The 13,178-nt window shown below is 44.7% G+C and overlaps 1 protein-coding gene across 4 annotated transcripts; it reads left to right on the forward strand.

Moving 5' to 3' along the window:
* Positions 1–911: 911 nt before the first annotated feature.
* On the forward strand, positions 912–12,497 carry KCTD7 (potassium channel tetramerization domain containing 7). Of its 4 annotated transcripts, none has more exons than XM_066202155.1 (5): positions 912–939; positions 4,707–4,899; positions 5,573–5,742; positions 7,321–7,499; positions 8,060–12,497. In XM_066202155.1, the coding sequence occupies exons 2-5, from the start codon at positions 4,756–4,758 to the stop codon at positions 8,434–8,436; spliced, it is 870 nt and encodes a 289-aa protein (XP_066058252.1). In that variant the 5' UTR covers positions 912–939; positions 4,707–4,755; the 3' UTR covers positions 8,437–12,497. The 4 variants fall into 4 exon arrangements, with proteins under 4 accessions (XP_066058252.1, XP_066058254.1, XP_066058253.1 ...); XM_066202157.1 differs by lacking the exon at positions 912–939 and having other exon boundaries at positions 4,535–4,899; positions 8,060–8,482; positions 8,904–12,497; XM_066202156.1 differs by lacking the exon at positions 912–939 and having other exon boundaries at positions 4,535–4,899; positions 8,060–8,471; positions 8,904–12,497.
* The last annotated feature ends 681 nt before the right edge of the window (positions 12,498–13,178 follow it).

Here is a 13,178-nt window from a genome sequence, read left to right on the forward strand (position 1 = left end):
TTTTGTTTATTTATTAATTGCTTCCAATTTAAGTTTTAAATAATTCATGATATTGATGTGTTACTTATTAATTCAAGATATTGTTGTGAGGGAAGATACGATCTCATGTCCTGGGTTTGGATCTTATTTTAAGGTTTGCAATTTAATGCTTTTTGTTTGCTTTTAATAGCTGGGTGATGAAAAAATAGTAAATTGGAGTGTCCCACTGAGAGGTATAAGGTGAGATTTGTTTACTGCAGGAAGAAGTAGGTAATTTTTAGACTCCTGAATTTGTTCCTCAAAAGCAGTTTCGTTCAGAGATGCTCTGCTGGGGGCAAACTGCTGCTGTGAGTTGTATCCTGAAGTTACAGAATGGGGAACATGATTCTTTCCATAAGGTATTTTTGGGATGGTTGTTGTGTCTCAATTTCTGCTTCAAGGTGGTGAAGGTGGTTCCAGCCTTCCCCGCTGGTTTTGAGAGGAGTTCTTGCCAAAATATTTGTATTTCCTCGGATTCTGGATCTGACGGAGTTTTGCTTTTCCTCCGTTTCTTTGTTGCTGGCTTTGGGATGACTGTAAAGCCGCAGTGCCCCGAGGAAGGAGGATTTCCCCGCCGCTTCCCACCCGCGATGCCGGGGCCTCCCCTGCTGCCGGCTGAGGGCAGCGCGGCCCCGCTGCTCCCGAGGCCGCTAATTACCGCCGGCTCATTAAGGCTGGGCGTTTCCCCGGGCGCCGAGGGCCGAGCCCCGGTGCCGCCGCTGCCGGTGCGGGCCGGGCGGCTCCGCCCGCCGGGACCCGGATGGGCCCGAACGTGACGCGGGGCCGCGGCCGCTCCCCCCGGGCCGGAGCGGGCGCCAGGTGAGCACAGCCGGCCCCGCTCCCCTCATCCCTGCCCTCATCCCTGCCCTCATCCCCTCCCTCATCCCCTCCGTCCCCGGCTCCGGTACCGACCCGCGGCAGGTGAGGGAGCGGCGGGGAGGCCGCGGGGCTGGAGGGGCTCGGGGAGCGGAGGGACCGCGGCCGGGGCCACCCCGCCAGCGGTGGCGATGGTCAGGCTGGCAAAGCGCCAGGTGAGAGTTAAGAGTTAATTATTAATTAGCTATTAATGAATTTTTGGGTGTTTGCCTGACTCTCGGCGTGCCCGCCGCCCGGCTTTGTGCTGCCCCGTGCACCCGCGGTGGTGGTGTCCGTGTGCGATGCCGGTGCTCCTCACAGCTGTCAGACGGCTCCAGGCTGTAAAAGCTGTGGAATTGCGTGTGAGGAGCAGTGCCGGGCACCATGAGTGCAGCCCCAGTGTCCTTTACCCACTGGTCACTCCGAGCCAGGTGTCCCTGCTGTCCCTGGCAGGTCACTGTGATGGAGAGTCCCCTTTTATCCACCCGCACACCCTGTCTTTGCTCTCTCAGCTGCCAAAGTTGGGTTACACGGCCCTTTCATCCTACTCTGTGTGGTTGTTCATGACTAGAGATGCTGGGATTTTGCGCTCTAGCATTCTCCAGGCCAATATATAACACAGTTTCTTGCAGCTCAGAGATCCCAGCTCCTCTTCCAGGATATTTCTTTGCTGTTCTGACACAGATTCATTGGGATTTACTGGATGTTGTCTTTTCCCTCTGCGTTCACACAAACCTTTCAATCACCTGTGTCTCCTGAAGCTGGTGATCCAAACTAAAATGCTAAATCAGGTCTCATTCTACCCCAGTTTCCCTTTAAAAAGGGGGAGCCTCCTAACAATCCAGTTAGTGTCTCCTCAAAAAAGCACATCCCAAAGAGTTCCCTTTGAACAGGAGTTTGTGTGGGACTCCTGTGATGGGTTCATACATCAGAACCTTGATGAAAAAGCCTTTGACTGGATAACCGTTATGTTGTTTTTTTGTTGGTGTGTAACTTTTTTTTGGGTTTGTAACTTTGCCAACACTGGTGCAACCTCAGAAGGTATTTAAGAAAAAGTTGTTTAAACCAAAACGGAGAAGATGAGGGAACAGCAGAGCCTTGAAAAGCTCTTATAAATCTTAGCATCAAGCCCAATTCAAGGCTTGCTGTCATTCCCTGAAGAATGAAGCCAAACTGGCAGGGCCAGTTGATTTACTGAGCTTTGTTTTGCTGTGTGTGGGACAATATCTGAGCTGTCCCCAACAAAGCTCCAGGAAGCAATCCCTGCTTTTAAATGACAGGTGGAAGGACTGCAAGGAGGCATTTCTGGTAGAGTTGGCTGCTGCTGCTCATGTGTGGTTCAATTAAATATTTGATTTAATGATAATTTTGTTTATTGGTGATGTTTTCCCATTAACTATCTGTTGATCTAGATGTATTTGAAAGTGAAATGGAGTCATTTGCTTAGTTTAAATAAATAAATTCTGTCAATTTAATGAGAGATTTAACAAAGGAGTGTTTCTGCACATAGTTACAAATAATTATTGCACGTGCTTTAAGTGCAAGGAAAAGGATCAGCCCAGGTCCAGACTATTCTGGGATTCTTATGGATGTGTTTTCTTCATGAAATGCAGTGATTAACTTCAGGTTTTCTTATAGGAGGACTCTGCTCCTGTCAGCACAGCTCTGTTTCACTGCTCCCTGGGTGAACAGGTGAAGTCAGCCTAGAGAGGGACTTCACTCACCTTTTCATGAACGTCAAAAAACAGGTTCCACTTGTCACTCATTAATCTTTTTATTGCCACTGAGCTTGTTCTCCAAATCCTGGCCTCATGATGTGCTGCTAAACCTCATTATTGAGGGATTGCTCTGTGTGGATGTTCCAGTGGCAGAGAAGGTTGGTACTCCTGAGCAGAACATAATTAATGCTGTCTCATGGCTTTTTTTTCCCCCTTAAACCGTGGTGTCATATTGAAGGAGATTATGAAAGAGGGAGAAAAATCCCTTTTTTTCAGGCCTCTGGCTCTGCTAGGAAAGAGGCCCTTTTTGCCAAATGGATGAACTTACCCCAAAAACCCATTTTGTGGTCAATAATGCTGATGTATTTAATGGAGTGAATGCTGTTTATTGACACTACACTCCATTTCAGTGAAATCTATGGGACATCCTTGAAAACTGCAGACAAAGAACACGTTTTTGGTCAATCTAATGTTCTTTTGAGTACTCTAAAGAGAACTAGAAATAGCAGCCAAAGCACTGGTGTCATGTGGCAGCTTTATAAATAATACATTCACAGTAAATACAAGCACACCCTCAAGTTTTGACTGTGCATCCTATAAATGCTGTTGTGCAAGCTCTTTCTGGCTGATAATTTGTTTACCTCTTTAAAGGAATCCCTAGCAAAATAATCTTTGATTTACATTGTGTCTGTTCTTTATCTGTGAGGCATAGTTGAGTTGTTTGGATAATTGATGATGTCAGAATAAATGTTGTTTTAGGATAAATATTAGAGTTGTTATTAGGGTGTGGCCCTTCAGGAGCACTTCCATCCTTATTTATCTGCCTGTGCATTGGATTGGGGTGGAAAAATGATTATGAACTGTAGAGAAGAGAAATGAAATCCCTCTCTGAGTTCAGCCAACCCTCTTAATGAGCCGCAGCTTAAACAAAAATGTTTGGAACTTCACAGTACCTACTTACCTGTGTTTATTAGGGAGTTAAACAGGATCTAGAATTCATAGCCAAATTCTGAGGCAAGAAGGCTGTGGGCACTCCCACAAAATGTGGAGATTTTGGTCTGATCAGGTCTCTGTAAAGCACCTGTTTTGCTCAGGAGCATCCCAGGTCTGTCTGGGTTCACTCTGAACTCAATTATTTCCTTTAAGAGCTGAAATCTAACCGTGTGCACAATGACTGTCAGCAGAATTATTAAGGCAGGCTTAAAATTTAATGTCATTTTTTCTTGCTCATTTTGAGGGGCAGCATCCTTAAGTTAATAAATAAATGTGCCAAGTGTGCAAATAATCCTCCTCTTTCTATATTAGCGATTTGAGAGGAGGTTTGGAGGTAGAGAAAGCCTCTGGTAGTGGAATGTCTTTGTTAGGGAGTTGTGATGCTGTTGGAGACATCCTGGGAACAGGGATTTTACATAATGCAGTGTAAGGAGTGCAGCGGGGTTTCTCTTTGCTACTCTGCTCGTTCAATTATTATTTTTATTGTGCAATTTGTCAGTACCTCCCATTCTCCTATTGAGGATGGACTGAGCAGCCTTGCAGGTGTTAAATTCGGTTGACGATTAGCAGCGTGGTAAGGAGAGTTAAATACTTGTGTCTCGTGTGGTGTGATGTGATGCAGCGGGCAGGGAAACGCCTGCTCCCCCCTGGCTGCTGAGAAATCCCGGTTTTCCCGTTTCCCAGGGAATTCCGGAGCCCGTCCCCACGGCCGGGAGCGGCTGAAGGTGACAGACGGAGCCGGGCTGTCACCAATGTGGCACGGACGCGTCCCCGCATCCCGCCCCTGGCAGGGCCGTGTTCCTGCGTCCCGCCCCTGGCGGGGGACAGGCTGGGCCAGCGGCCACCCAAATTCTCCCAGCAAATGACATTTTCCTGCACAGCCGCTCCGGAGCCAATCGCTCCCTGCACCGTGCAGCCAATGGATGCCGGGCTCTTCCCAGCCCCTGCCAGCGGCTGGAGGGCCTGGGAGCAGCTGTGCCAGCGGCGTTCCTGCCCGCAGCCTTTTCCCGGGGCGCTCGGCATCCCCGCGCCTCCTGTTCCCGGGAATAACGCTGCCGCGCTGCGGGGAGCGGCCCCGGCCAGTGGGGGTCATTCGGGTGATTAATTTGGGTCTCCCTTCAGCACTGCCACGGCCTCCTACCCAGCAGAGCTGCTCCCCAGAGCCAGAGGGATGGTGGTAGTCACGGGGCAGAGCAAAGCCAGTGCCACCCCGGATGATGCCATGTCGAGCTCGGATGCAGAGGATGATTTCCAAGAGCCGGCCACTCCCACCGCCACCCAGGCAGGACAAGCGCTACCTCTGCTGCCTCAGCAGGTAAGAGCTCACCTGGGATGGGGATGAATCAGGGCAGCACACAGTGCTCAGGTGCTGGAGAATTCAGGATTTCCTTGTGGATACCCGGCTCACTTAACGAAGTCTCTTGAATTTATTTGAGTAGCTCGGCCGCTTTACTTGCAAGTTCCATCCAGGTTTGGACTTGAGACGTGCAGTGAAGTGTTTATTCTGGTGCTTAAGGCATCCTGGGGTGTGGTAGTAAGATTTTAGGCCTGATGTAAAGAAATACAAAATTTTTTTTCAGTGTCTAGTATTGTCTGGTTGTAAAGGAACCAGCAGGGTGCAAGTCCCAAGGTTCACCTGAGATTTTTCCCTTTGTTTTTTTCTCTCTATGTAAGGCTGGGCAAGGGGTTTTGTTTTGTTCTTTCCTCTCCCCAAAAGAGCCAAGAGGAGGCATTAATATCTCAAACACCTGCTATTCCAGCTGAGTGGTCTCTGCTGTTTCAGATTCCCAGCTCCAATTAAACCTGATTCCTCCCAGCAGCCAAAGCATCCAAACTTTTACCCCTCCAATCTCCCTGCCCTGTGGCAGCGGGGCAGGAACCGCGCATCCTCCCCTGTGGCAAACTGCCAGTTACCTTTAGGAAGCTGTGCCCTTTGTCACCTGCAGAGGACCCGAGGCTCTTTCCTGATGTCCTGGTTGCTTTTGCAGTTCCCCGAAGTTGTCCCGCTGAACGTGGGGGGGATGTTTTTCACCACCAGACTGTCCACGCTGCGCAGGTACGAGGACACCATGCTGGCAGCCATGTTCAGTGGCAGGCACTACATCCCCACCGACGCCGAGGGCAGGTACTTCATCGACAGGGACGGCACCTACTTTGGGTATGTACACATCCTCGGGGCAGGATTGCAAAGTTCTTACTGAAAACTCACTTTTAAACTTATTTTTCACGTTTTTTTTCCTTAAATTACATTAGTGCAGCGTTTAACGTTACACGCCTTCAAAGCATCACAGGAATAACTGCAGTTAAAAACTCTTTGCTGGTTGTGCAAAGGGAAGGGAAAACCAAGAAATGCTCTGAATTTGTCTCCCCTAGAGTATCTCCTTTCAAGGTATCAAGTTGTTTTGATGGTTTAAAGAAGTTTGCTTTACATAGGAAACTCCGTTGCCCAACACTGAGTTTTAACTGATATTCAGTTTCTGTAAGGAAGAGGAAATGGAAGGAATTAATGTAGGATTCTTACACAGCTGCAAATGCAATGTTTTCCATCTTTAAACAGGCTATAACTGCTCAAAGAGAAGCACAAGCCTTTAAAGAGTTTATTTTTTCTAAATTATTTTTGTTGGTAGTGCCATATTCCTTCACCTCCAGGATTCCTTCCTAAGTGCTCAGCTTTTATTTTATTTTAATTAAACTAGCTATGATTACTAATGCTGTGTTTGAATTGGGGTGAGATTGCTAAAAAAGGGTTCAGGTCTTTGCCCAAAGCACACATTGTAATTTATCCCAAATTTCCTGTTGCTCCTTTATAGACTCTTCCTTATTGTCTTCAACAGAAAACATTAAATTATTTTCAAAGCACTTTTGGGTTGCGCCATAATCTGGGACAGAGATGGATTAAGCCACTGTGTTTATTCTAAAATAATTGTGTCTTTACATGAGGTAATTGTTGGAAAATCAATTAATTTGTGGTGGTATCAACCTCAATGGAAAATAGAGCTGGAACAGAGAGCCAGGTTAGCACGTGCTGTATTTGTTGTCATTCTAAGATTGCAGTAATGTTCCTTTTATTTGATAAGGGTTTCTTGGCTAAACCCTTATAAAGTGATTATTTTGTTTATTTGATAAGGGGTTTGTTGGTTAATACTTATAAAGTGATTTCTTTACCTGTCAAAAGATTCTGTTGCTGTACAGTGTTTCAGAACTACGAGGAAATGTTCTCTCTCTTTTTAAAAAATTCTGATTATTATTCTGAAAGTGGCCCTGATCTAAAAGGGAAACCTCCTTTGCAGATGTCCCATCCGTTCAGCTGGATCTGTGTGGAATAAAATGTCCATGAGTATGATTCTCTGGGAAAATGCAAAGGTTTATTTTGTCCCAGACCTAAATTTGAAATGCAGTGACCACAGTCTCTTTCCCATGGAACACTCTGGCCTCTTCTGTGTTATAAATGGTTTCCTCCACACTGAATGTTTGGTTTAAAATCCACTGATATTTTTTCAAATGAGTTTTGGCATCAACTGAGGCAAAATGTGAAATGATGGCCTGGAAACCTGCACGTGGCAAACGGTTTTACAAACAAATGTTGGGAATATGGCTCATTTATTTCAGTTACTGTCTCAATAGAGCAAACAATGAACATCCAGCATTTCCTCTCCTCTCCCACCTGCAACAGTTTTGGCAGAAATGTGTTTGTTAATGATATTTTTGCCCCTTTTTTTTTTTTTTTTTTTTTTAGAGACATACTAAACTTCCTACGATCTGGTGACCTGCCCCCCCGAGAGCGAGTGAGGTCAGTGTACAAGGAAGCTCAGTATTATTCCATAGGACCCTTGCTAGACAATCTAGAGGATATCCAGCCTCTTAAAGGAGAAAAAGTTAGACAAGCTTTCCTGGGCCTAATGCCATATTACAAAGGTAAATAATCCAAGTAGCACTGACTGTTTCTTCTAGTGGGATTCCAGGGTTAAACCTCGTGCTTTCAGTCTGCTCTCAGCTCCCAAATTGATCCCATTGCTGATGGGAAGTTTATTCTGTATTTTTCATGCTGTTTGGGTCTTTGAGGTCTCCACATCCATTCAGTCTGCTCTCAGCTCCCAAACCGATCCCACTGCTGATGGGAAGTTTATTCTGGTTTTTTCATGCTGTTTGGGTTATCCTGCTGCATCTTAGGGTGTGGATTTCTCTGCTTAAAAGGGAGCAAGATTGGGCTGGGACGTTATTAAATGAGAGGGTTTGTCTGCATTTGTTCTGCCAGGACTTACAACTGAATAAACTTGGCCTTGTAGTGAGGCCAGATAATGAGGCCACCAAGTTCACCAGACAACCGAGATTGATTTGATTATTCTATATTTTGCTACATGCTGCTAATACCATGCTGAGAACAACTGCAGTAAAACATTTCACGTGAAATAACTGTTTTGACCTTTCCCTTGGCGATGCCTTGGGATCCTCAAGCCCCGTGCCTATGTTTGCAGACCACCTGGAGCGCATCATCGAGATCGCCAAGCTGCGGGCCATGCAGAGGAAGGCCAGGTTCGCCAAGCTCAAGGTGTGCGTGTTCAAGGAGGAGATGCCCATCACCCCCTACGAGTGCCCCCACTTCAACTCCCTGCGCTTCGAGCGCAGCGAGAGCGAGGCCAAGCTCTTTGAGCACCACTGCGAGGTGGACGTGTCCTTCGGGCCCTGGGAGGCCGTGGCCGACGTCTACGACCTGCTGCACTGCATCGTCACCGACCTGTCGGCGCGCGGCATCGCCGTGGACCACCAGTGCATCGGCGTCTGCGACAAGCACCTCATCAACCACTACTACTGCAAGCGCCCCATCTACGAGTTCAAGATCACCTGGTGGTGACGGCAGCGCTCCCGCGGGGGACACGGGCTCTGGAGGTGAGCTGCTGGTGAGTTGTGGCCCAGCAAAGGCGTGGAAGGACTCCTACAGGAGAAGTGTTCTTTGCAGACGGAGGAACTGGTGGGTTGTTGGTGAGCTGTGGTGGCAGACTGAGGGGTGAGAGGACTCTCAGAGGACAGATGTTCTTTCAAAATCACTTGCTGGTGAGTTGTGGCTGAGCAAAGAATGAAAAGACTCCTAGAGGACAAATGTTCTCTCAAAATGACCTGGTGGAGAGTTGTGATGGCAGACAGGGGTGAAAGGACTCCTAGAGGACAAATGTTCTCTCAAAATGACCTGGTGGAGAGTTGTGATGGCAGACAGGGGTGAAAGGACTCCTAGAGGACAAATGTTCTTTCCAAATCAATTGCTGGTCAGTTGTGGCAGAGCAAAGGGATGAAAGGACTTCTAGAGCACAAATGTTCTTTCAGGATCATCTGCTGGTGAATTGTGGTGGCTGAGCAACAGATGGAAGGACTCCTAGAGGACAAATGTTCTCTCAAAATGACCTGGTGGAAAGCTATGGCAGAGCAAAGGGATGAAAGGACTTCTGGAGGACAAATGTTCTTCCAAAATCACCTGCAGGTGAGTTGTGGCTAAACAAAGAATGGAAGGACTCCTAGAGGAGAAATGTTCTCTCAAGATCACCTGCTGGTGAGTTGTGGTGGCACAGCAAGGGGTGAGAGGACTCCTCGAGGACAAATGCTCCTGGCTCACATTCCTTGGGATCAGCCTGCTGGGCAGGGGTTGGGAAAACCTCTGGAAACTTGACAAACCAGCCTGAAATCAGACTGTTGGCTCAGGTACCTTAACGAGGCACAAAACAAAATCACCTCATGGCAAGGATGGAGGGGAGTGGCTGAACATCTGCTGGAAGGTGCCACCAACCACGTGGCTTCAGGATGGAATTGCAGATTTTTCCTGCAGTTTTGGAGAATCTGGGGTGCTACTAAAGCTGACCTTACAGTTTTACCCTCTTAGAAATGTTTTAGTTCCTCCTTCAACTTTATAAAATTTGAGTCACACCCAGCACAAAGATTCTGGAAATGTCATTTTGATGTACTAGATAATTAAAAAGAAAAAAGAAAAAAAGGAAAAAAAAAAGGTATTCCCTATATATTATTAATTGTTGTCAGGGTTAAGCTGTATTTCTTTTTTAATTAAGAATCTACGTTGTGAATTATAAATGTTATACTTCAATTATTTCCGTTGTTATCAAAAGGAATAGCAGATCTGGAATATATTCCTTAATGCTTTTAGGAATAATAACTGTTTATGGAAGACTTGTGCCTGTTTTTAGCCTTAGAAATTCTAAATGTTTACAATATCTACAAAAAAAAAAGCTCTTTAGAATCAGGTCATTTACAAAGGCTTTTGGTAAATGAGAAAACCCTGTCTGTATGTTCCTATTAGCAGTAGTAAGAGGAATATTTAATGTATATTATTTTATTACTGACTCTTTTTACATTCTGTGATATTAAACTTTATTTTAGACTTAAAGTCAGATGATGTTAGACAAGTGCTTCCTTCACCTCACCTTTTTCAGACAATTAAATCTTCATTTTATCCTTCTTGGTATCATAGAAGGAAAAAACAAAATTCAAACTTCATATTCAGATACTTCTCCACTCCAAAGCAGCAGGAAATTTCTTTCCATGCTGGAAGAGGCAGCCACTGCAGAATCCTATTTTCCTCACAAGGTCATTTTTGTACTTCTGACATGAGCAACCACATCCCGAATTTCAACTGCTGAATTCAGCCCAAAACTGAGAGGGACAAAAGTCTGAAAATGTGATTGTTTTGTGAGGTACAGAAAACTCCAACCTGCTTGAAGGGGCTTCAAAATAATCTTAAAGAGAGAGAAAAATTAAATACTTGCATCTTGCATTCCATTGGATTAATTAATCCAAGAATATTGCTTAATTAAACTTCTGACCAAAATTCTTAAGAAACATTAATGGCAGTGATCAAAATTCTCCGTTTTCTGAGGCAATTTTTAGAATAACTCAAAGAACTTCAGGATCAAATTGTCTTGCAAAAAAAATAGACTTTTTTTTTTTTTTTTTGCCTTGTCACCCTTTTAGATATTTAATTTAGGAATGAAATTGTCTCTGAGGTGGGTGTCTCCTTACTGATCTCTGCAATCCTTCCACGGGATCGTTGTCAAGTGCTGAGTTTCAAGGGCAGAGAGGAATTTGAATAGAGGGAGTTCTGCACATTTGGATCTAAATTTAAGTTTGTTTCAATTGTTCCCTGAAATAATGGCCTTGATGTCACAGGTTCCTGGAGTCGTGTTTGGCAGCCCAGAATTAAAAGTTAAACTGAGACTAAAGTTTCCCTGCAAGGAGAGGAAGGTTTGCTTGGTTTCTTTGCTGCCTTCAATTCTTTTTCTTTCTTTCTTTCTTTCTTTCTTTCTTTCTTTCTTTCTTTCTTTCTTTCTTTCTTTCTTTCTTTCTTAGGAATCTTAACTGCAAACCACAATTTCTTATAAAATTAAATAACATCTTAAAGCTGAGCCTTACAAAGTTTTGGCTGCTTGTGCACTTCACATATTTAAGTTCAGGATTTTCAGAATTACAGATATTTACAATTTCACATTTACAATATTCAGATTACAATGAGAATTGCAGTTTTACTGGAATTTACAGTGGGTTTTTTTTTTTTTTCCACTTCCCATAAATGTATTTACAGAACTCTGGTTGGAATTCCAGCACTCCCTGCAGAAATGGATCACAATTTGATTTTCACAGTGTGTTTTCTGGTTTGGCTTTAGGAATTTCCCTGCTGTTGTTCAGGAGAAGCTGTGATGACAAAATTCCTGTTTCAGTCATTTTTGTTACTCCTGTGCGGGCATTTTGTAACTTTTTCCTCTTCATTGCTTAAATACTTAAGGAAGTCAACCCAACCAAAAAGAGAAAATTAAATGCTTGGTCTGCATCAGCTGTGTCTGAAAGTTCTCATCCTCCTGAAGACATTAGGTGCAACACTGGAAAGGAAAACATGAATTGAAGCCCACAAACTTTAATTCAGTGCTGTGATTTGTTCAGGTTAACAATATTTTAATTGTTCCAAGCAGTCTTTGTTTACCAGGATGTAGCTGCTCTTGCCCAACCTGTGCTCATTTTTTGGCAGAAGCAGAATTGTGCAGGTGGATGGCAGGGGAGTGTAATTATCTAAAATCTGGGTTGTGTGACGTGATTGAATCTCTTATCTGGGCCTGCAGCTTTGAAATTCTACATTTGCAACAAAAAATGGGAGTGGCTGATCTACTAAATCCAAGTTTGAGAGGACTGAGGAGTTTTGTATAGAATTGTGTCAATAAACTATGGAATACTGATTTTTTTTTTCCTTTTTATCAGACCAGAATTTTGCTAATACATGTTTTACGTGTATTACAATTTAAAGACCCCACTGGCTTAAAGTTGTGGTTGGCATTAGTGAGCCCTGAAGATGTTTTTATGTTTTTCACACACAGCACAGAGGACCCAGGATAGTTCTAAGTTTTGGGCTATGATGAGAAACAAAAAAACCCCCAAACCTCCAGTCTTTCATTATCTTTCTGCAAATAAGCTGATTTCAGAGGATAATTCTGTTCTTATCTCCTGTATATAATTCTCTAACTGGAAATCACTTTCCAGAACAGCAGTTGGTAGTCATTTTACTTACACAAGCTTAGTATAAGTTTACCTCCACTTTCACTGTGACTTTTATAAATGGATTTTGTTTTGCTGAATTATCAATTGTATGTGTCTATGCATTGTAACCCGTAATGCCTTTGAAAATCCAGCCTGGATGCTAATGATCAGGGTTTGGAATTATCTCCAAATGTGTTTTGTTAATAATTATGTTGACGTGTGATGCTCAATACTGTGAGTACTGCAGTGTATTATTTCTTAATACTTCTGACTTTTCAGTTCAGGTAATATATAGTCTGTATGTTTTTTATTTAAAACACATAGAAGAAAATGTGGATAATAAAGGCTGTGTCGTGCAATAAAAGATGATGATACTGAAAACTGTTGGAATTCTGGCCCGTCTGGTCTGCAGCCACTGCAGTGCTTTTCCTCACCTTCCCTGGATCTGAGTGTGCTTTGCCTGACTGCAAATGAAAATTAAGACAGAAATCTCTGTCCTGGGCTGTTCTAACGGCATTTAGTCGTTTATTATCACTGAGCAGATGGCACTTGTGCAGTGTTTGCTGTCTGCAACCGGGATCAGATCACTCCAATGCAATTCCATCCTCCCCACTGCCGTGACAGAGCACAGGGACGGTCCCAGCACTGCCCCTGCTTCTGCAAAGCTCCAAACGACCCTTTTCGCCTGTGTTCTGAAGAATTTCCCCCTTGTTCTGAAGAAATTTCCTTGCTCTCCACCTGTCCTGCTGAAGCGCTCCTGTCTCACAGGGGGATGTCCCTGCTGAGAAAAAAGAGGGGAGGGGGAAAAAAAGAGATGGAACCCAGACACGACACTGTGTAACTGAGCATGGAAAGAGGAGTTTGAAATTGCAGCGGGTCTGTTTATTTGCAAATTTGGGAAATACAATATAATCCGGGGTGCTGGTGCGGGCCCTGGAGCCCTGAGGAGCTGGGGCGGGGCAGGAAGGGAGGGAGGGAGAGGGAGAGGCTGCCGTGTGGGAATCCGCTAGAGAACAGAAAGCCGAGGGCCGTGGATGCGTTCCCACCGCCAGCGCACCGTGTGACGGCCCC

The sequence above is a fragment of the Chamaea fasciata genome, unplaced genomic scaffold (assembly GCF_029207755.1).
Source record: "Chamaea fasciata isolate MVZ Bird 193981 ecotype frontalis unplaced genomic scaffold, bChaFas1.0.hap1 SCAF_21, whole genome shotgun sequence".
Taxonomy (NCBI): domain Eukaryota; kingdom Metazoa; phylum Chordata; class Aves; order Passeriformes; family Sylviidae; genus Chamaea; species Chamaea fasciata.

Coding starts and splice junctions, on each gene's coding strand:
- KCTD7 (XM_066202155.1), top strand. CDS start 4,756: ATGGTGGTAGTCACGGGGCAGAGCAAAGCCAGTGCCACCCCGGATGAT. Junction 4,900..5,572: donor TACCTCTGCTGCCTCAGCAG/GTAAGAGCTCAC, acceptor TTGCTTTTGCAG/TTCCCCGAAGTTGTCCCGCT. Junction 5,743..7,320: donor AGGGACGGCACCTACTTTGG/GTATGTACACAT, acceptor TTTTTTTTTTAG/AGACATACTAAACTTCCTAC.